Source organism: Netta rufina, assembly GCF_964035555.1.
Source record: "Netta rufina genome assembly, chromosome: 3".
Lineage (NCBI taxonomy): Eukaryota > Metazoa > Chordata > Aves > Anseriformes > Anatidae > Netta > Netta rufina.
This window is the reverse complement of record NC_140125.1, coordinates 53,510,332-53,533,238: the sequence shown is the minus strand read 5'-3', so window position 1 is coordinate 53,533,238 and position 22,907 is coordinate 53,510,332. Positions and strand designations below refer to the sequence as shown.

General features: G+C 40.7%; 1 protein-coding gene across 1 annotated transcript; it reads right to left on the bottom strand.

Moving 5' to 3' along the window:
• Nucleotides 1-6,467: 6,467 nt before the first annotated feature.
• IYD (iodotyrosine deiodinase) lies at nt 6,468-22,686 on the bottom strand (the record flags this gene model as incomplete). The annotated part of the gene is made up of 5 exons (XM_084283784.1): nt 6,468-6,650; nt 8,667-8,823; nt 10,711-10,870; nt 12,902-13,096; nt 22,506-22,686. The coding sequence occupies 5 exons, from the start codon at nt 22,684-22,686 to the stop codon at nt 6,468-6,470; spliced, it is 876 nt and encodes a 291-aa protein (XP_084139910.1).
• Between the last annotated feature and the right edge of the window lie 221 nt (nt 22,687-22,907).

Here is a 22,907-nt window from a genome sequence, read left to right as displayed (position 1 = left end):
GGGATGCTGCTGCTCCTTTGACGCGCAATAGCTTATAGCTCAGTACTTGAGGGCAAACTGAAACCAATAGCACTCTGGCCATCCATGCAACAAAATAAAACAGGCAGTCCTCTGTGATTCCTAGCTCCAGAAACAGGTGATACCCATTCCTTTAATCACCTGGGTTGTGATACAATCCACCATCTACCGCAGGCACCTGATTTCAAGCCCACTTATTCAGCAAACCTCAGACAACTAGGGTCCTTGAATGCATACAGATTTGTCCATACAGTTCAATGAAGAAAGATCCGCTCTCCCAAGAGTGCAAGCTGAGCCAAATATTCCCCCCAGCAGGGTGGGTAGATCACTTAGCTCAGAAAGGCTGCCAACAGTGCCCTCTCACCAAAGGGAGACTCAGGCACAGTCTGGTTTTGGACAACACTTCTCCCTGTCTCACCCTGGTGTTTCCTTCTTGTGAGACAATTGTGATGCCTTTCTGAGCATCCCTGAGGCACTCAGAATCTGACTACTATCACTGCTACCAGCAGTCCTCTCACAGATATAGAAAGCCATACACAGGTACCTGGTGCTCCGTGGTGATGTTTCTCCCACCCTCCTTGGTGCTTCCTTCCTTGAGCTAACTAGAAGGAAACCCAATGACCTACACTTGAACTTGCGAATGCTGTAACATCACCCTCACTACCTTCAAGACAAAGGGCTGCTGAGCACAGCTGTCCTCCCTCCCCGGCCATGCTTTGCTCCATCCTCACCCTTTCCCAGAGAGGAACACTCCCTGCCCCAACAAAATGCTGCTTACTCAGCTTGTAAGCTCTTTTTTTTGGGGGGGGGTAGGGTTACCATAAACTAAAAAAAGCAAGGGCAAAAGATAACAGAGCAGAGTGCACACTTAACAGGTTTGGGAGAGCAGGGATGCTATTCAGAAGGAGCTGAACAGTCTGCACAAATAGGCTGATAGGATCCCCATGGATTTCATCAATAATAAATCCACATCCTGCATCTGGGATAGAAGAGCCCAGTGTCACAGTACAGGCTGGGGCCAGCTGTCTGTGGAGCAGCTCTTCAGAAAAGGACCCCAGGGTACATGGTGGACAATGAGCTGAATGTGTGTCAGCAGCGTGCCCTTGCAGCAAAGAAGGTCAATCACATCCTGGGCTGCATTAGTAAAAGCAGAGCATGCAGATCCAGGGAAGTGATCCTTTTTTTCTATTTGACACTTGTGAGACCAAATCTGGCATACTACGTCCAATTTTAGCCTGTTCAGTACAAGAAAGATAGCGACATGCTGGAGCAAGCCCACCAAGCTGGCCAGGACTGTGTTTGTTGTCTGGAGAAGACAAGGCTCAGAGGAGACTTGATTGCTCAAAATACATACAGGCTGCCCAGAGAAGCTGTGGACTCTGCATCCTTAGAGATGTTCAGGATTTGACTAGACAAGACCTCGAGCATAGGCCTGCTTCGAGCAGAGGTTTGGATAGGATGAACTCCAGAAGTCCCTTTCAACCTCAGTTATTCTGTGATGCTAGAAAACCAGTATTTTCAGCTAAGTTTTCTAAAGGACTCTGTTCTCCTCTGAGTTCTGTTCACATCATTTTATAAAAGAAGTAGGTAGACCAAATCCAGAGCCTTTTAGAGATCTGGCCATAAGGTATCATGAGATAACATGCTAAAATTCCATCCTGTTTTGTTAATCCTGTCATGGATGTAAAAATTAAATCTCAACTGATTCCCCCAAGATGTTCTCTTCCTGAAAAGATAGTTTGCTCATCCAAATAAATGAAAAATACTTAGTTAAGTCTAAAACAATATAACGATAACTTCAATTTTAATTTTATTTAATAACATTCTGCATGGAATGGCAAAGTTTCTTCTTATTTCATTTGTGTAAAGAGTGCTGGGTGCGCAGGGAGTCTGGGCTCCTCCAACACGCACACACGTTACATCAGGCAGCTACTTTTGATGCTCCTAGGCTAATACATGTTCATTACTACTTCTAGAAAAGGCAGAGTTATTATAATTAGTTCCTGGATTCCGAACCCTCCCACTGGCGCATGCGTATCAGTCCCCAGTGGTCCCTCTGGGGGGGTCTCTCCTGCTGAAGGCTCGTAGTCTTCCTCCCAGGCTTTGTCCTTGTCCTTCTCCTTTGTCCACCTTGGCCAGATATCAGAAACTTGCCTGGTGTCCCATGCAATAGTCACAATAGTTAGCAGTTATTCTGAGACCCCTTTGTTCTCTTATCCCCAGATATCAGAGACTCAAGGTTTACCCTTCAAGCCCTTATCAACACGAATTGCTGGAACTTTCCTTACAATACTCTTAGATCAGGATTCTGATTCTAACAATGGTTCCTAGTGCAGAGAACAGAGAAGCAAACCAGCCCTGACTGCTTTGAATGAGATAGCAAACAAATGTAAAATGGAGAAAATAAACCTGTGTGAATGTTTTCAAAGAATTGTCATAGTCTAAAAGCTTTAAATTGGTTCAGTCCCTGAAAGTTAATTAGCGTAAACTCAGGTTGCATCACTGAATTTGAAGTAGTAGGAGAGACTTGCACCATTGCAGAGCCTCAGCCGTGGATTAAATTGGCATTGCCTCTAACTCTATACAAGAAAGAGAGAGAAGCACACCTTTCTACTTTGTCAGCTACTGGCAGACCTAGAGAGGAAAAAAAAAAAAAAAAAAGTTGTTAATTAAGAAGTACTGTTGGTTTAAGGCATTTCACCAAACAGGTAATATTTGGTAGAAACCACACAACAAACGAAAGGGAAGAAGAAACAGTAGAAGGTACTTGCAAGGCCTTAATTTACATGGCAATTAACGACGACAATCTGCAAAGATTTATAAGTGCCTTACACCATTCACCCTTGAGACAGAAAAATGGAATTCCCACATGAAGTAAGGGGAGTGCAATCCCTCTCAAAATACAAGAGCCTGAGGTACGCTACTGAGTATTGAAAACGTTGAGACTAGGCAGCACCGAACTCAACAGAGAAGGGAGGCTGAGTCTCTCTGGCTGTTCACATAAAAGAAAAGAAACTCAGACGTGAGCCCTAAGCAATGATTCTTAGTGTCAGGCAGGGAACTAGTTCTTTTTAAGCCAGAGACCATCTCAGCATCTTTAAAGCTAAAGAAAGGGTTGAAGACTCCATGGAATGTTGGCCCTGGCACAAAAATCTGGGGACCAGGACAGTAGAAAAGCACCCTAGGTAACCTGAGCCTCAAACTCCCCTGGGGAGGTGATTCCTCCCATTTGCTTCCTATATAGCAAAGGTCAGATGATCCCCACCTGGCAGATTTCACTTCACAAGGGTGGAGCCAAGAGGCCTTGTGGAATAGGCTCATCTACCTGGCTTCAATGTTTTAAGGTCAATGGCTCCTTATCACTAATAGAAATAACCTGACAAGGGGCTTAGTGGTTAGAGTTGACCTAATGAATTAACTACAAAAGATGCGTAAGGGTCATATTTCTGCTAGTCATTCTGCGAGGAAAATTAGTACAGAGCCTGTTAAAATAAGATAAATAAACATAAATAAAAGAAAAAAGAAAATGACCTAAAAGGCAAAATTGCCGTCATAGATTTTCATCTGTCTAGTCATGACAGATAAAGAATATAGCAATCAGGAAGATGTTAATGTTATTTAAATATGCTTTTCTGAGATCTCTTCTTTATGCAGGACTTTTCAAAATCTAGTGCCATGACCTCTGACTGCAGTACTTACTTTGCCTGCATATAAACTATCATGTATAAATGCCAGGATCCGGATCCTCACTCCCCATTCAGGTCAAGGACCGGGCTGAAAGTTTTGGCTTTAATTTGGTTACATGACTACATTGCTGTTGTCGTGGTTTCCCCCACCTGGCAGCTAAGCACCACACAGCCGTTCGCTCACCCTTCCCCCTCCTTCTCTGGGATAGGGGAGAGAAATAGGAAAACGAAGCCTGTGGGTTGAGACAGAGACAGTTTATTAAGACAGGAAAAAAAAAAAATAATAATAATGATAATAGTATTGCTACTACTACTGTGTACAGAATAAGTGACGCACAATGCAATTGCTCACCACCCGCTGACCGATGCCCAGCCTATCCCCGAGCAGAGGGCCCCCCCATACAGGCTAGCCACCCCTATCTATTGTTTAGCATTACGTCAGAGGGTATGGAATAACCCTTTGGCCAGTTTGGGTCAGCTGTCCTGGGTCTGTCCCCTCCCAGCTCCTGCTGCACCCCTAGCCTGCCTGCTGGCAGGACAGAGCAAGAAGTTGAAACATCCTTGGCTTGGTGTAAGCACTGCTCTGCAACAATTAAAACATCAGCGTGTTCATCCTAATCTACAACATAGCACCCTACCAGCTCCTAGGAGGAAAATTAACTCTATCCTAGCTGAAACCAGGACAGCTGTTTTCTGGCAGGTCACAGGGAGAAGATTGGCTGGCTTGTGGGAGCTTCTGTACACATGGCTTTTAGGCTGCAGCCAAAGTGTTCCTCTAGATCTGGAAGTTTGAAGATGGTTGAGTGGTTAGAAAGCTGCCAGGCAGAGAAGGACCTGGGAGTATTGGTTGATAGTTGGCTGAATATGAGCCAGCAGTGTGCTCAGGTGGCCAAGAAGGCCAACAGCATCCTGGCTTGTATAAGAAGCAGTGTGGCCAGCAGGGCTAGCGAAGTGATTGTCCCTCTGTACTTGGCTCTGGTGAGGATGCACCTCGAGTACTGTGTTCAGTTTTGGGCCCCTCGCTACAAGAAGGACATCGAGGTGCTTGAGCGAGTCCAGAGAATGGCAACGAAGCCGGTGAGGGGTCTGGACAACAAGTCCTACAAGGAGCGGCTGAGGGAGCTGGGATTGTTCAGCCTGGAAAAGAGAAGGTTCAGGGGTGACCTTATCGCGCTCTACGGGTACCTTAAAGGAGGCTGTAGCGAGGTGGGGGTTGGTCTGTTCTCCCACGTGCCTGGTGACAGGACGAGGGGGAATGGGCTAAAGTTGTGCCAGAGGTGTTTTAGGTTGGATCTTAGGAAGAACTTCTTTACCAAAAGGGTTGTGAGGCATTGGAATGGGCTGCCCAGGGAAGTGGTGGAGTCACCATCCTTGGAGGTCTTTAAAAGACGTTTAGATGTTGAACTTAGTGATATGGTTTAGTGGAAGACTTGTTAGTGTTAGGTCAGAGGTTGGACTCTATGATCTTGAGGTCTCTTCCAACCTGGACAATTCTGTGATTCTACGAAATATGCCCTAACTGATTTCAGATATAGTGAAGTGAGTTAACTGGAGCAATCCATAAGGAGGGCTGAGGCTAACCTAGCTGGATGTGCCTGAAGGTATGTGTAACAGGGAGTGAGAGTAAGTAACAGCTTCAGGAAAGGACTACTCTCTTCCAGCATGTTTATCCCACGCTGTTCACAAAATAGGGTTGTAGGTACAGAACTGGCTACACAGATAGAGCCAGCAGAAATCTGAGTCCACGAGAGGGCTCTGCCGACACAGGCATCAGCAATGCAAATTCCTCCAATGCAGTAACTGAGTGGTACCAGTTCAAACCCTGCCCAGAGACAAGGCTTTTAGTAAGGAGCCTTGCTTTTGTGAGAAATGACCTTAAAATAAACTAAAATATGCCTGATATAATATGACATGGAACACCTCTCATGCATTAGAGTCTGTAAAGCAGTTTAAATTTCAGAGTGTTAAATTGATATAGTTTCAGGTATAAACAGGGAGTTCTCTCCCAGTGGAAGCAGCAAATATAGAGGGCATGACTGAGAGCTGCCCTGGGATCCAGCTGTGCCTGCCACAGGTATAAATAAATGGCAACAAGAAAATCACTTGGATGCCTTGTTCATGCTAGATCCCCCACAGCTGAAGGCGCTTGCACTAGCAGTAGTTTAAGAAACCGCTGTCTGGTATAGACAAGGCTTTTGAGCTCAGTCAGGTAGGAAAAACACTCCTGTATATGGGAAAAATATCTTCCTCCTACACAAAACTGAACACAGCAAAGTGAGGTAACATTTAAATAGTACACACTGATCAATAGCAAGACAACCGAGTTGATTATACCTCTTTATACCTTTAAATACAACCTCCATTAAAATTCTGAAGTAAAAATAGCTGTATAATGGTAATCACAAAAACATAAGGAGAAGATACATTCCAGTTCAAGGGAAGATTTGTCCCAATGATGCAAAAGAAAAAACAAGTGATGAAGGTCATTTAAATGCTATTGTATGTATCCACTGGAAGAACTGGCTAGGTTCACTGATAATACAGCACCTGTCAAGTACATGGTGCTTGACTGCTTGTTGCTATTAGTAGAAGCAGTCACCCTGATTATTAGCACTAAAAGACATGCAGCTCTAAACAGCCAGAGCAGCAGTGACATACGAGCATGAAAGCTGGGCATAATACACAGGAAAAGCAGCAACCAGGTCAGCGGGCTGCTGCTTACTATCTGGCAGTAGGGTGTGCTCATTCTTCGTGGCACTGGGCTCACACAACCACCATGATGTCTTCCAGGGGCTTTCGGGTCAGCACAGGCACAGTGGCATCTCTCTTCGGATAGCCCACAGGGAGCAGCAAGAGCAGCTTCTCGTTCGCTGGGCGCTGGAGCAGTGCCCGGAGGTGAGGGCCACAGTTGAGGGGAGTGGTGGTCACGGTGTAGAGGCCTGCGTTCTGCAACAAGACCCACAGGAAGGGAGTGAGACCGACGGCTGTGCTGGCCAGCTGCATCCATTACTCTCGTGAAACCTGTGCACGTTTCTCACATCGCCTAGCCCACAAATGCTGGTTTCATTACACTCTTCTGCAGGCTTTACAACTGATTTACTAATACCTCAACAGTACCATGAAAGATGCCTGTTTTGCTTACAGAAAAGTACAACATTTCTCCACTGCAGCAATAGCACAGACTAATGGAAATAGCCCTGTTCTTTCTGACATATCTGTGTTGTACAGCAGGAGCCTGCCTGGAGTGTACAGCATGATGGTGGGCCCATGGCTACAGGAAGCTGGGAAGCAGTTGTGGGGATATCACTGGAGTGTCATCCCATGGGGATCATCTGGCTCACAGAGAGAGAGGCTTTGGTTCTCGCCCTCATATAGTTGGCAGGAAGATGTCTTTGTGAACACCTGTTGCTGCTCAAGAGTGGTACCTCACAGGAACAGGGAGCACAGGACGTGCCTCTGAATTTGTCCAGGAGCCTGTTGGTATCTCTCACCATGGCCAATGTCCTGGCTTACATCAGAACCCCAGAATAAGTCTATGCATCATTCCTTCTCCTCATACAAAATCTCCCTAACACAAACACACACGCACAAACAAACAAAAACACACTAAATGCTCTTAGGTAAAAGCTAAATGATCTGACAAAAAGTAAATAGCTGACACTATCCAAAATACAACCATACAGCTGAGGTGCTTCCTGAGAGCTGTGCCTGTGGATTTCAGTCTCTTCCTGCATCTAATGAAAGCATTCAGGGAGTCTTCAAGATATAAAAAGCAGCCAGGGAGACTTACTCAGCCAGTGTGCCTCTCATGTTAACATCTATGATCTTCTGAAGAGAAAAGCTGGTAGTGGTGGTGTTGAATGCTATGAGTCCATGGCACTGTGTCCTTTAATGTTGTCAATTAACTTCTAAGAGCTGGGAAAGAGACAGCACTGAGGAGCCTAACAGTCGGTAGGGAGCCTCAGAAGTCTCACCTGATGGTGGGCTGGCTGGGGGGAAAGTGGGGCTTTGTCTCTCCTGCTGCTTCTGATTTGATTAAGGCACTAGTGACACAGCACCGGTTCTGCCCTATTCTTTGTGCATCCTCTTTGCTCTCAGCTCTCAAGACCCCTGTGCAGCTGCAGAACAGCTGTACCCCAGAGATGTGCATCTGCACTGCCTACATCTCAGATTTCCCATCCTGAAGAACCTCCTAAGGAACAGCAATGCAGGCAAGGAAATGTCACTCAGAACAGAATGGAGGAGAAATGGCAGTTCCTGGTAGGGAATTGGCCTAATAAAAGAGGTGGCAGCTTGCTGTTACCCTGCTGACAGGCCATGCTAACAATCAGAATAACTTCACTAGTTAAGCACTTGTGTGAGTACATCAGATACATCGAGCAGAAAGGAACACTGAGAAACCACTGAGAAAATCCAATTGGTTGGTATCAAGCATGCTGAGCTTTAGAAATTAGTTCATTTTCAGAAATGCCTCCAAAAGCCTGATTGAAATAGTACAGCCTGTTCTGTAAAATATGTCCCTGATATTTTTCCAGTATTGCGAACTACAATGATTTGGACTCAAGCCATTTTTTAGGGGTTACTGAAAAGATGGTGTTAGTGCAGCACTGTACAGCCAAGCTTTGTTAACCTGCAAACCCTTGCTGTCCCTGCTAACATAAAGCAGAAACTGCAGCTGCTGACATTGTGGCAGGAGTACAGTGACAACTCTGGAAGGAAGCTGCACCACTTTTTTACTCTTGATAAGCAGTACTGAGGATAGGAGTCACCACAGACATGGACCTATGCAGAATAACTTTTAACCTCAGAACTAAGACATTGCCAGGAATTGAAGCAGTCTAAAGGACTGATAATGTTAAAATCTAAAACTGGTTTCCTACTCATTTGCGCTGAATAGTTTTGGTATGTAATCCAGGCCAATATACTGACTCCCAGCCCAGCGTGCCAGTGCTGTCAACATACCTGCAAAGCAGCAAGCAAGATGCCACAGGCAATAGAAACACTGATTTCATTGTAGTAGTGGGTCTTCTTTTTGCCATTTGGAAGCCTCCCATATACCTGCTTGAAAATGAGGATCAGATAGGGAGCAGTGTCCAAGTACTCTTTGATCCAATTTGTTCTGCAAAAGAAAAACGTTAAAGACATTTATTTTGCAACCCTTTCACTTTACTGTAAGTCACATTTACTGTCTGTAATGTTGCAGTAAAGTTATATGACAATTATAGCAGTAGGCTAAAATTAAAAACATATTCTGTATGGGGATTAAGTGTTATCACCTTAAATAGAAACATTTCTGCAAAAAGCTTGAATAGACTTCTGAGGTTTAACACATTCAGCTGAAGAATTGATGTGCTCCCTCTGAAGAGTAGAATTGCATAAAAGTAGGAGGTAGGTCTTGACCTCTTATCTCTGAACTGGCCTCAGGAGCATTTGTCCTTGAGATGATTTAATTCCTGAAATTTTGCAAACCTGCAGCTCTACCTGTTACTATCAGTGCCAACATTTTTTTGTAATTGCAGGGAAAACTGCTGGCAGAAAATATCAAAACTACTTGGTCTAATGTCTAAACCTGAATATGTTCTCACAGCAAAAATTGTTATTCTATTTCTGGATATTTCAGCCCTGTTAGAATTTATTTTGTTCCCAATTTCCTACTGTGAGAATATATACAAAAATGATGTCAGATTTATTTAAAAAAAAAAAAAGTTTATTTTGTACTGCTCTCACTCAAAATACAAAAAATAATTTATTTTAGTAGTTTGCATAGCAGATGTTTACATAGCAAAAAACCACCTGAAAAATAATAACATTATGAAACAAATTGGGCAAATTAACCCTATAAAGCTTGTGCATATGCTTCATATGACAAGCCAAGACTTAGTAGATGTCTTCCCACTGTGTGAAGCTAAGCGAGTCAGGCAGTCTTTGCAGGGCATTTCAAAAAATTAAATACTGCATAATTCAACACTTGCATAGGATCTAGCCTCGGGGCTACTACAGTCAGCTGCAAAACTCTTAATAACTTTGGGAGTTTCATTGTTTGACAAATACCAGGAAAGAAATAGGAAAAAAGTTCTGGAAATAAAGGCTATATATATAATTTAAAAAAAAAAAAAAAAAAAAAAAAAGATGGTTCCAAATGCTTGGAAAAGTCTCAAAATGGAGAATATGTAATCACTTTTTACTGGAGGCAATTTTACAGATCAGACACCAAGGCTTTACTCACATTTTTACATTTTTCTTTGCAATCATAAGTCTTAGAAATATCTTAAAAGGGGGAGGGAGAGAGTAAGAAAAGGATACAAGGAGAAATCAAGACACGCTTCTTTCATCACTTCAGTTTCCTAGACTGTAGTGCTTTCAGTAAGATTCCCATCATCTTGAGAATTAAGACAAATCCATACAACATGGATGGGCGAGGTGAATATTTGAATCATATATTTCACTCTTTCTCTGGTAAAATTGAAGCACACAGGCAGCGTGAGATTTTTCATAGTTCCTTTGTTTTTTGTTTGTTTCTGTGTGTATCTGTCAGGTGCTGTATCTCACCTGATCCATAGAACAAGGTGGCCAGAATTAAGATAGACAGTCAAAAAATATGTTAGCTCCTCCTGGGTGGGAGCTCCAACTTTCCTTAGACAGGAGATTCTTCTTCCCAGATGTGAGTTAGCAAAAGGACCACAATATATAGACCCTGGCAACTCACCAGCTGGGAGTCTCTGATCTCATCTTCTTTCTTTTTCTGTAATCAGGAAGTGGGAAATATTTACAGCTGCCCTCCTAAGCAGCACCACAAAACTGGGGAGTTTAAGGAGCACAGACTTGAAATAAGATTTTGAAATAAGATTTTTTTAAAAACAGAACTGAATACTTTCAGAGTTTTTTTCTCTTCCTGAAAATATGTGGAAGAAATTCAAAAAGACAAGCATGATCAAAACCTCCCAATACAGTCTTCTCTAGAGCAAAACATGGTTTTGAACCCCTTAGCCACTTGATTTTTTCATACCTTAGTCTCTTCAGGTCATTAACCCATTTGTCTCCCATCCTTTTTTTGTAGTTTATTTCTTCTTCTTCTTCTACTATCTCCCGAATCTTATGTTTTACATCTGGATCCTGCACCACCACAAAGGTCCAGGGCTCGGTGTGCGCTCCACTGGGTGAAGTACCTTGGTACGAGAACAGGAGATGATGAAAAACACTTGGCACGATGAGTGAGGGTGTGCAGTGAAAGATATCAGCTCTTCTTTGTGGGCTTTCAGACTGGCCATCAGAGCGATGGAAAAGCAAGCTGATGAGCTGGGGGAATAAAGGACTGAGACAAGTTTTGGCAGGCAGGCTACACATTTGTTTCTCAAAGAATGTGACGTCCCAATCAATGACAGATTAGTCCTTTCAGGTAGCCATCTTACAGGAAAGAAACATTAGGGGTTTGTAAAAATTCCTTTGTGGTTCTTTATGATGAGGCAATCTGACGATGCAGTAATGTTAATGCAAATATTACACCCAAAGCAACTCATCGTCTGAATATGCAACCAACTCTGAGAAATGATTTTAGCTGAAGGGCAAAGCTAATGGCTTTCAGGGAAACAAGGCTAACGAACCATCCGCAGGAATCTGTTGCTGGCTGACAACGATGAGGAACTGCACAATGCAGACATCTGCCATATAGCACACAGGTCTGCATTTGTTGTCCCAAAGACAGCTGGTGCACGTAGGTGTGCACATATTAAATCTGCACTTGCTCATTCAGCCCTGATCATTACACACCAACACTATCAGTGAATATTTTAACTGCCTAACAGACGAAAGCCAGAGGCTGAAGAACACAGTTATCTGTACTAGCTCACAGAGAAATAGGCTAAGGACATTTTTCAGGTCTCTCTAGACCCTCATAAACATTCTAAAAATATTTGAAGGTCTTGAATACATATTATATTTGCTTATGTAAGCACTGATTTCAGCCTGAGAAGCACTGAATAAGCAGCTTGAACTACCTATCTCTTATATTAAAATGTGTTTGTATCAAGAACCTCATCTCTCTTCTGTTTTGGATAAGAACTGATGACATTTCTGTTTTGCTTTTTTTTTTTTTTTTTTTTTTTTAATTATTTTCTTCTGCACATCCCAAAGCTTTCAGGGTTACAAAGTACTTCATCTGCACTCCAGGCTTGTTCACTTTGCTGCATTTGCCAAAACATGTTCAGTGTTTTAATGACTCCCAGCTAATTAGAGGAAGATGGAGACTCATTACAGTGCAGTAACAAAGCTGCTTACAGTTTTTAAAGGGAAAACAATGCACCTCAAATGCTAAGAATCTCTTTATTATTAATCCTACTAGAGGCTATTGAATTTTCCTGTAAGGCAGCCTGTGAATACTTCGCTATACTAACAGTGACTGGTTCACAGAAGAAGAGAAATAATGAGGGTCAAATCCAATACTGGCTGAAGTCAATGTTATTAAAGCAGAAATGAGATTAGGTGAGGACATTACAGTAATGATTTGAAATACAAGTTCTCAAAAAAAATGAAAATTCATATCTGATCCTTAAGCAACCTCAACCAGGGTCCTCAGCATAACACTCCAGTCATATAGGGGCCTGGCACTGATGCTGAAAGGACTGGAAAAGCTGTTTTGTTCTCAGACTGAAACCTTTTTCCTATAATAATCCTTAACCATTTATGTCATCCAAAATGTTTCACATAGCTGGGACAATTTAATCCATTTGTCTGCAGAAAAACAGCAACAACAGGAAAAAAAAAAAGTGCTAATATCACAATGAATTAAATTTTAAAGTATGTGAAGTACACATGCTTTGACACTTCTGAGAGAAAAGACTTCAATGTTTATATTTGAAAGATGTTTCACAGAACTGTATTTAAATTTTAGTTTTAAAAAGATCTTTTAAAGCTTAAAACAAAAGATTTTGTTCATGCTGTTGAAATGTTTTCTTTACATTTTGGGTGCACTGAAAATACAAGAGGATTAGAAATGCTCCAAACTAGTTCCCAACATGCAGTTGTTAAAGCTGAGTAATTTTCAATCAATCAATGGGTGCTTATTTATTGTGGCTCCAGGTGAGTCTAGGAACACCGTAATCCAAGTGCCAATTCCCTTGGTTTTTCCATACCACTTTTAAACAGTAGAGCAGCAATGCCAAAGCTTTTGTCTTTCAGACCTTGAACCATTCAGTACCCACCTGCTGTTCTGATGACATTATCGATAACCTCCCTGGGGACTGGCTCATCACTGAGAAACCTGACAGACCTCCTCTTGTTGAGAAGTTCATAGAAGGCCTGTGACCTTTTAATCATTTCAGCCTCAGAGTAGCGTTCCGCAAAGAAGGGGCCATGGGCAACATTTTCATCAAGTCCTTGCCACTCTTCATCAACCTCTGCAAGAAAATAAGCTTGGTTAGGGATTTTGTTGTTGTTGTTGGAGAAAACTGTTTGCATCTTTGACATTCTCCACTGTAATGCACTTTGGCCAGCATTGGCATACATTGCATTTCTACACTACTAGCAAGCCAAAGTCTGAGGTTCCAGTTGACACAACTCATTGATCCCAAGCTGCAGCTACTGAACAAACACGTTGTTTAAATACCAAGAGGCAGAAGGGTCCTGGCTGGCTGTAGCAAGTGCCATCTAGGAAGAAGTTACAGTCTTCTGTACTTCAGTCTACAAGTGTGCCTGTAAACGTAGGGTACAGGCTGAAACAGTAGTGAAAAGGTACTTTTCTCAGTAAGAGAATGTGAACGTGTATGTGCATCCCCAAGCAGTCTAGTGAGAAAAAAATACCAATCAAATTACTGAAATTGAGATGGCTTGACTACTGAGATGTGTAAAATTTCCTCTGAAGAGCTGAATGTCAGCTTCTTCCTATATTTCTGTTTCATAGCAGAAGCATTACAATCTAGGCTCTGTACAAATGTGACTTTGTGGTTAAGTTCTTTGGTTTCACGATACTTTCAGCATAAGGGTAAATGGCATCTATACTTAGGATAACAACATATCAAATGCAGGATATCATGTTTCTTGTCTTTAATTTAAGAACTCAAAATGGTTCCTCATTTGTCTGAAAGCTGTCCCTTTGGCTTTCTTATACCATAAAATGAATCTTCTGTTGTCTCTGAAATTTCTTATTTCTCCCCTGCATTCCTAGAATCAGCAAGGATAGCATTTTTTGCAACTATGACATGGAAGTTAAAGCCATTTAAATTTTGCATTTCTGCTAGTCAATAGTATTGAGCAATCTGCTACAAAGGGCTGAGTCAGGAAAAAGTATTCCAGTTCTTTTTCAGTTGCAATTAGGCTGTTATTCCAAAATCACAGCAATCTGCAGTGCAAATTCAAACATCAATTACTTCTGTGTTTTAGTAGTATGCAGTTGCCTTAGAGACCAGGCTGATTTTTTTTGTCCACCTTATAATCAGCAGTGAAATATTAACAAGTGTGGCTTAGCACGTGTGAGAGGCTGCAATATACCCAGTTTCATATGCTGAACCTAAAGAGTGATTCTGGACCCCAAACAACATAAATTTAATTTTACATACAAAGACGTTACCCAGAAAGTTTGTCCCTTTTAGCATTTCACATCTGCATTGTCAAGTCTGGAAGAACCTGGCTCCAGGGTAATGGGAATCAGAGACCAGATGTAAAAAATATTTTTGTGGGAATCTTGCACACTCAAACTGAAGAGGAGGAAGAGAACAGCTCTTTATAGCATTCCCTTTGAGTTTTACACTTAGCCCAGTAAATTATTCATTATTCAATAGCAATTAACTCCTAGAGCTTGCTCTTTGCTAGGATTCTGATCACCTTCTCTTTCAGAAACTTTCACACCCTCTTTTTTGCTGCTCCTCCTCCACAATCAGTGAAGGCAATACCACTGGATTACAAAGGCTATGTTTACACTAGCAAGTAGTGTGATGCAACACAAGTGGATATGTCAAAAGAAAGAGCTTCTGCCAAGGACCCGGTGTTCAGCACTGTACCTGTTTTAGAGCTGTTATTCTGCAGGAGGTCTAAGCTGTTCCAATGAACTGAACATCCATCAGTAAACCAAAGAAATTAAGACAATTAAGAGATTCCATTGAATCTGATCTAAATGCTTTATCCATACTGAAACACTCACAGATGCATCCAAAAATACTTTTCTCTAGCCCAAAGAAATTGTCTTTCATATTCCTTAACACACGCTTCTCAAAGAAAAAGTTGGGCACCATGTCAGAAAGCTGGTAAATACAAGTGTGTTAGGACAGGCTGGCCCCACTCCCCCTGCACCAGCAGGGCTAAAAAGTGAAATGTAAAAGTTAAAAACCTTCCACAGACATAAGCTGAGACAGTGATTGCTGACAGTTGAAGGATTTGAGAGAAGAATTGATGAAACCAAAATGTACTAAACCCTAAGGGAAAAAACAAGGAGCTGCAGGATAGCAAATCATCAACCCATTCTGACTTGCCTGAGGACTGTCTTGCCAGTAGAGAAATTCAGGTGTCTCATTAGGAATGATAAACGTATCCTTGTTCAGTCTAGTAACTCATTAGCCCTACCTGTCCACCATGTGTATTAGCCAATGCCTAATTGCTTTGTAGTCTTAAGCTGTATATACGTGAACTTGAATCACATGTTGTAAAAGCAACCCAGAGGGGAAAGGTTACGGAGAGAATGCTCTTTCTCAGGCCCATTGATACAGACAGAACAGAAAAACATGCTTTGAGTGCATGAATTCTCCTGAAAGCTTTTCTTGAAGGTCTTATGGGCCTGGAAGATAGTTTTCATCCTGCAGCTGGTCTCTCCAAATTCATCTTATGTATAGTGTTTTTTCTACTACAACCAAGATACTTGTTGCCAAACTAAGATTTAACAATAACATTGACTGACACACGTCTTAATGTTATCTATAGGCATGTACATAAGAGGATTTTCTACATGGGTAAAAAGATTTTTATGAAAACAAAACAAAAAAATCACTTAAATCAGCTGAGGTTGTACATGTGTGTCAGAAGTTAGGATCTGACCAGAAAACTATACTGAAAGTAGGTATTAGAATAGAGTCCTGGTGAAAATTTCAGGTCAAACTACACTACTTGTGTTCATATCAGCATGCTGTAGTGATCATCCCTACCCATTTCTCAAGCTTACAAAGCTGAGTGCCCTGGGAAATAGGAATAGACTATTTCTATTCTAGAATAAATTAGAAATAGTCAAATAAAAACTTAATTCCGGGACCCAAGAGTTCTTATGTGCTCTCACTGTTTGCTTTCTTCTAATGAGGTTTTTATCAAAGTTCAGAAAGCAGGAACTACTTTCAATGCATTGTACCTTTTTATTCAGCCACTGATGGAGGAGGCTTTATAGTCTAACCTTGGCTCCTAAACTAATCCATGTCGTGCTTGGTCATCTCTTTTTCCACTATTATTGCAAAACCGTCAGAAATCATTCTGAGTCACAGATACTAGGACTGGTCTACAAACTACTGAAACCTTTACAAAAGAGTTTTGTCAAATGGGAGCAAAGGCTGGAGGAAATTTATGTAATCTATCTGATTTTGAAACACAAGGTGAGGAATGTCAGGTAGATGATAAGCCATCAATACATACATAAATGTTGAAGAACAGAAGGATGAACAGCAAGGATTGTTGAATCCAACTCCCTTGAAGCCCTGGATATTTTAAAGAGTAATCAATTGCAGTATGAGTTCTAAGGACTACATTTTTAAGCTTCTCTATCTTCTCTCCATCAATTTTATAGAATGGACAAAACACTCTAGAACTGGGATTTAGCTGACAAATTTTGTTCAGGTTTCTCACTTAAAAAAAAAGACATGACATGGATGGAAAAAACAAGATGTAGCAACAATAGCAGTACCTGCTTTGACATGTTCAGGAAATTAATTAATAAAATTAGGGAATAATTCATGTTGTGGTAGATTGCAAAGAAACACAAAAGTAGCATGACTAAAACAAGTCATACTTGAATCAGGCCATGCCTTTAAGAGAGAGTTGCCTCAACTGTGTCATTGTTATGCAGTATATGGTGGAAGCACAGCTTGCTAGGTACAAACTGAAGAGGAAATACTATGACAATACTAGAAACCAGTCTTCCCATCTGAACAATTGAATACCTTTATCAAATAACTGGTTCTTTTCATGATGCGGTGATTATCTTAGCTTTGGTTTCAGTGAGATGGGAGGACATTCTAAAAAAATGTAAAAAAATAAATAAATCTCTACACTGAGATTATCAGTTCACTCAATTTAATTGACTAAATGGCAAGTTAAGGAAAAGTAAGTCTAACTTGGGGAAAATGGGGGATTAAATAAAAGTAACTTGGAGAACTCAGACTGAAGAATTTGGAAATCAGAAATCAGGGAGATTTGGCATTTCTTTAAATCAGAGATATAAAATTCATCATACACGTAACTGTTTGAATAAAAATATCAAATAAAATATCTATAGGCAACTATGAATTAAAGGAAATTATTAGTTAGCACACAAAGTAAAACTTTGTAAGTTAGAAAGTATAAAATTTGCAGTATTGCCTACGGTCAAGCTGAGTTAAATTTTATGTGGTTTGTTTGCATGGATTTTTTTTTCCTTGTAAGCAGAAGAGAAGAAAAGCAGCTGCTGTGTGGCCAAGATGGTTCGGCATAATATTTGTGCAGCAAAAAAAGTGAATATATTTTCAAAAATCTTGAACATGGGGCAAAGGTGAGGTGACTAGTGAGAATTAAAATATGAGAAGCATCTTATCTAAACTTAAGTTTTAAACTTCTGAATGCACTCAAAATGGGAATACCGGATGAGGCAGGAGAAGAACCTAGAAATAAGAGAACTGATGCACAAAATCAAAGCTCTCCTGGAAATATTCTTTTAAATAAATTCATCTATTATTTATTCTTTTCTACCATGTGTCTACCATTCATTCTTAGCAGTTAATCTTATCCATATGCTAAGCTAAAATCATTATCAGCACCATCTGCTTAGTGCATGCTCTCTATATCTTTAATATCTATGTTTGGACATACTTCTGTCTGTATGGTCACGTTATACGATACTACAAATGTCTTGTTTACATCTCTGTGTATTCCATCATTTGATGGACAACAGACATCCTGCTAGTCAGTCTATTATCTTGTTAACCATATTATCAACATTCCCATCAATTCTGTTCTGTTGTGCATCTACAATAGTCATCAGGCTTCCTGCTTTTTGAGCAAATCTGAAATAATTTTGGCTTAGATATCCGAAGTGAAATCTCATAGTAGAAGTGCTATTTCTCTATCTGAAATTCCACTCTGGATAGATTTTAGGATGATGTTTGTGTTGTTCCCAGCATTTCACATGGAAACTTATAATCAGCCTACAAATCATGTAATAAATTTTCTGTTTATAATAACAATTCTTACTAAGTTCCAAATAACGTAAACTCACCTTGAATACAATGACATCTTATCTCATTTCTGTTGGCTACTTGTTTTACCCACACTGATAGTCTCTGTGTTATTGGCTCCTTGTAATTTATGTCATTAAGAAATTTCACTTGTACATCCTTGGTTTTGTGAAAGGGTACAAGATAAAATTAACCATTGGTCTCAAGACTGATCCTTGAGAAACCTCACTAGTAACCTTAGTCTAGACTAAAGTGCTTGCTTTTGAAAGCAGTTCTTTCAGTTACTTCTCTAAGGAATTGCTTCCTAAATTTAGAATTCCTCTTCCTATTCTCTTTTCCGTGTAAAGATACAATGTATAGGAACATGATTAAATGCATACAAAGAAAGGCTGTGGATTTTTGGACCTAAAGTGCTGGGCAACTGACCATATGATTTTTTGCTTGATTGATGGCAGACTGCTACATAATATGCCACTACAGGAATTCCAGTAATTAATCCAATCCTGAACTGAATGTGTCACTAATGGGAAGCTAAAGGAGATAGAGTGCCTTACCTGCGGGGTATAAATAGTTGTTAGCATGCTGACCCTCAAAACCCCAAGAGTTAGTCAGGGATCTTAAGTGTCAAGTGGGAAAGACAGACTTTGGAAAAAAGAAGTCAGCAACAAAATATTGTGAAGAGAACTTCAAGCTGTAATATGGTTGCAGAAGGTTTCTTAAGATTTTCAAAGGAATAGAGCATTTTACCTAGTAAATGGAAAGCTGAGAATGAATCTGATTTCTGTCTCTAAACCACAGGAGGGTTATACACCAGGTCTGGAAATGTAGCACTGGAACTAGCAAAAGAGGATGGAACATGAAAAAATGGGTATAGACTACTATTAAGTAAGTTTAGGCAGGCAGACAGAAGAGGATTTTTAACCCATGGCATGAAGTTCTGGAATAGCCTTGCAGCAAGGTATTTAAATGGGGTCAGTTTTCAAGTTCAGTCAGCTAATGGCAAAGACTGGAGGTGCATGCAGCAGGGAAATAAACACAGTGATGCACGATGTCCATGTAAGTCTTGTGTTCTTAAATGACACAAAACATGAATTGTAATTAAATTGGAAAATTAAATTGATACTGTCTCACTCGTGTCAGTATTATCATTATTAAAATATATGGGGAACCTTTGAACTCAGGAAGAGGAGAAATACTTCTAAGCGGGAGAGGTCTATTATAAAAAATACTATAAGCAACAAGCACTGCACTCTGAGAAGAGATGGAACTTTCAGGCCTTTGCACATTGCTTTACACTCTTTATGAACACCACCAGGTGAAGTCCCCACAATTAAATACATTGCAATAAAATGCCTTTGCTGATAATCTCTGCAACTATCCCCAGACTAATAAGGGTGTAAATAAAATTCATTCTGATCTTCCACACCACTGTAAACTGGGTCTGTATTTACCTTATCCATCAATTGTATTGATCTGAATATATGACCCAGAAACTAACTTATGTTTGTTCCTGATTTGAGCAGGGTGTATTGTAGTAATTAACTAGGGAAGGATGTGATTTCAGAATGAATGTGCACTAAACTCCCTGGGCTGAATAATCTGCCAGAACTCCTCTTTGCAACAATCTAGATCTAACTGTGTAAACCTGAAGCAGTGAGAGACCTGGTACCACCGCTTTGGGATCAGATGCCCACCACTAAGAGAGACCCCCTGTGATTCATGCTTCAAGACAGGGCTGAAGAAACATGTTTTTGAGCTGTGTCTAACTGGTAATCAGACAAGGCCTACTATAGGACATGGCCAGGTATACAGACCATTCCTACCAATTTGCAGCACAAGAGTCTCTCATTCTAGATCTCATAAATTAAGGAAGAAGATACAGGACAGATGGGTATGCAAACAACTCTGAAGTACTGCCAGCTAAGGCATTAAACAAATAGACTGACTGAATGCTTGCCACTTAACCAAAGAACTGGGTTTCTGCACTGAGAAACATCCGTCTCTTCAGATGCTGAAAGCATAACAGAGACAGGCTTGGGAGCACTTGGTCCTCCCCCTTCCTCCATTAAGAGGCTCTACTGAGCCTAACCAAGCAGATCAGCTAACTACACCAAACACTTTATTGCTCAAAGGTATGCCCCTTTCAGGGAAAACATCCCCTGCTGGTGCCACTTGAAAGGAGATTCACAAGGCTGATGATGCCTGAGCAAGCTCAGTGCCTTTCTAATGGAACTGAAGAGCACAACTTGCCCTTTGCAGTGAGTGTTCCAGCACTGTAAGAGGGCTGTGCATGGTCAGTCTGCTTCATTCCCTTGGCAAGGTGCCCTTTGGTCATGGCCAAGCATCAAAAGACTTGGTCTTTTCCTACTCAGGGGATGTTCAAAATTCATCTTGTTTACCCAAAGCAACCTACCCTAGTCTTAGACAAGGACTTAAAAATGCTTCATCTCCTCTAACTCAATTTTTCAATCAAATTCTCTTCAGAGGAACTTCGTCTTAAAGCACAAGCCAACTTGAGATGTTCAAGTAGAAATGAGTTTTTTAATAAAGATACATTTGTAAACTAGAAGAATTTGTAAGACAGGTAAAATATTCTGTACTGTTAAGAAAAACTGTTTACATTACATGTTTACATTTTGGCATCTATTGTAGTCAGTGAAAGTTTTAACACTGACAACAAGGTGAAAATGGTTTGATCCTTTATTGTAGCAGTAGCAGAGTAACAAATCCCTTCCAAGGTGGCCATATGCTCTCCTCACTGAGGCTGGGCTTTTTCCTGTTGAAGAAAAATTTCTCAAGCATGGTGCAATTACTTTATTTTATCCGGAGATAAAGGACATGTCTGTTTTGCAAATATGTTGGCTTTGAATCAAATAGCATTAAGGGAAAGATGATTATTTCTTGTTAAAAGCAACATAGCAAGAAAGCCTAATTTACTGTTGGATTATAAGGTACATTGAGGGAGGTTTTATTTAAGCAAAATCTCCTTTCAACAGGAGCACAGATGTATATTTACCTGTCTTTTTTTTTTTTATAAGCAATTTTAAACTAGTGCATTTGAATTTAGCACCTGAATAAAAGATAGGGAGAAAATAAGTCATAAAAGAATAACATTTTCTATGTGGAGCTGCGACACTGAGGCTCCTTGTTAGGTGCTAATAGGTTTGTTTATTTAAAGGATCTAAATGACTGTAGTCAGATGTAACAATGATAATTCACAGATTTTTCACTTGAACTACCCACAAAAAGTTTAATTTGCAACAGTTTAACTGAACAAGTAAACAATTAGACAAAGGAAATATGGGATTTTCTTCATAGAAATCCTTTTGCATTGCATAAAGAAGATTACAACACATGAACTAACTTTCAAGCAAATGTTGTATATTTGGGAAATAGCACGGTTTAAAAGGTTCCAAGTATCAACTCTTCCTGGAAACTGATACACAACACTAACTCAAACTATACTGAACATTAAGAAATAGAGAGAAATAACGGTTCTAAGAAATTGGTATAAGACACAAACTAGAATATTCAAGATTCCAAGAAAATTACTTAGAAAATGTGTGGAAAAAAAAAAAAGTCTTTGAAACCAGTTGTGTTAACTGCAAGTTTAAAGATTTCGTAGGAATAAATGAAGGGAACTTAGGTAGGATAGTCAGGAAGCAAAAAGAAGGAACGGTGCACCTAATGCTCATGCTTTTGTCCAAGCTGAGCGTCAGAAACCACTATTTCAAAAAAAAGCATTCTATATACAGTTTCAAATATGCAGTTGAGTGATCAGAGATTACCAGTCACTACATTTTATTCTAAAATATTTAACTCAACATACCTCCAGAATGATCCCACTGCTAATCCAGCTAAAGCTCTTGTGGACTCTCACAGAAATCACAAATAGAAGACTTTTGTAATACTGTAATAAACCCATTTCCATATTTTCTGGGGGTGATGAGATGAAACAGGTACTGTGCTGTAGCTCTAGAAGGTAAAGTGAGATGGAGGTGTCTACAAAGTCAGCCTGCAGGCAGAAACTTTCTGCTCAGATCCTTCCTTACCACATCCTAATGAAGCCTGGAAAGAGGCTAGGGGGACTTTAGCAGCATCCCCTTTCTTTTCCTACATTCCCCACAGAATTCCTCACAGGTCTGAGATCCACTGGGTACAGGGCCGACAGTGGACTTTGGAAATGTGTTTTATTCTTGCACTCTGACCTGCGGACTCTGGAGGAAAGAGATTTAAACCAAGAGGGACACAACACCAGGACAGCCTCCTTCCACCAGCTGACAAGCTCACAGCATAGCAGCAGTATGCATTTCCATCACAGTAGGGAAGTCTAGAAGCTTGCACCTTGTTCATATCAGCAGACAAATTCAAACAACAAAATTGCTCAGCTAGGTTAGATTTTTCTTACCTTCTTCCTCTACCGGGTGGTCAGTGCCATCTTTTAAATCTTCATCTACCCATGGGCGAGATACAGGCTTGCTTTTAGTCTCACGTTTTTCCTTCTCTCCATTAGTCTTCTTCAGTATTACCCCAATCAAAACACATATAATAGCTATAAAGACTGGGGTTAGGGAAGAAAAGAGTGCCATGACTACAGAAACGTGGAGACTTCCTTCCAGGTTCAGGTTCCTGTCCTGAAAAGGAGAGGATTAAATGGGAAGAGCAGAAGGGCAGCAAGCAGGAAGGGGTGGACCCAAGGTTCACTCCTCAACCCTATCCCACTTCCACTTTCCAGCCACTGCCCCCACAGCCTCATCTGCGATGAGCTTCTGCTATTAAGCAGACCCAGATTTCGCTATTCTGGAAAGAA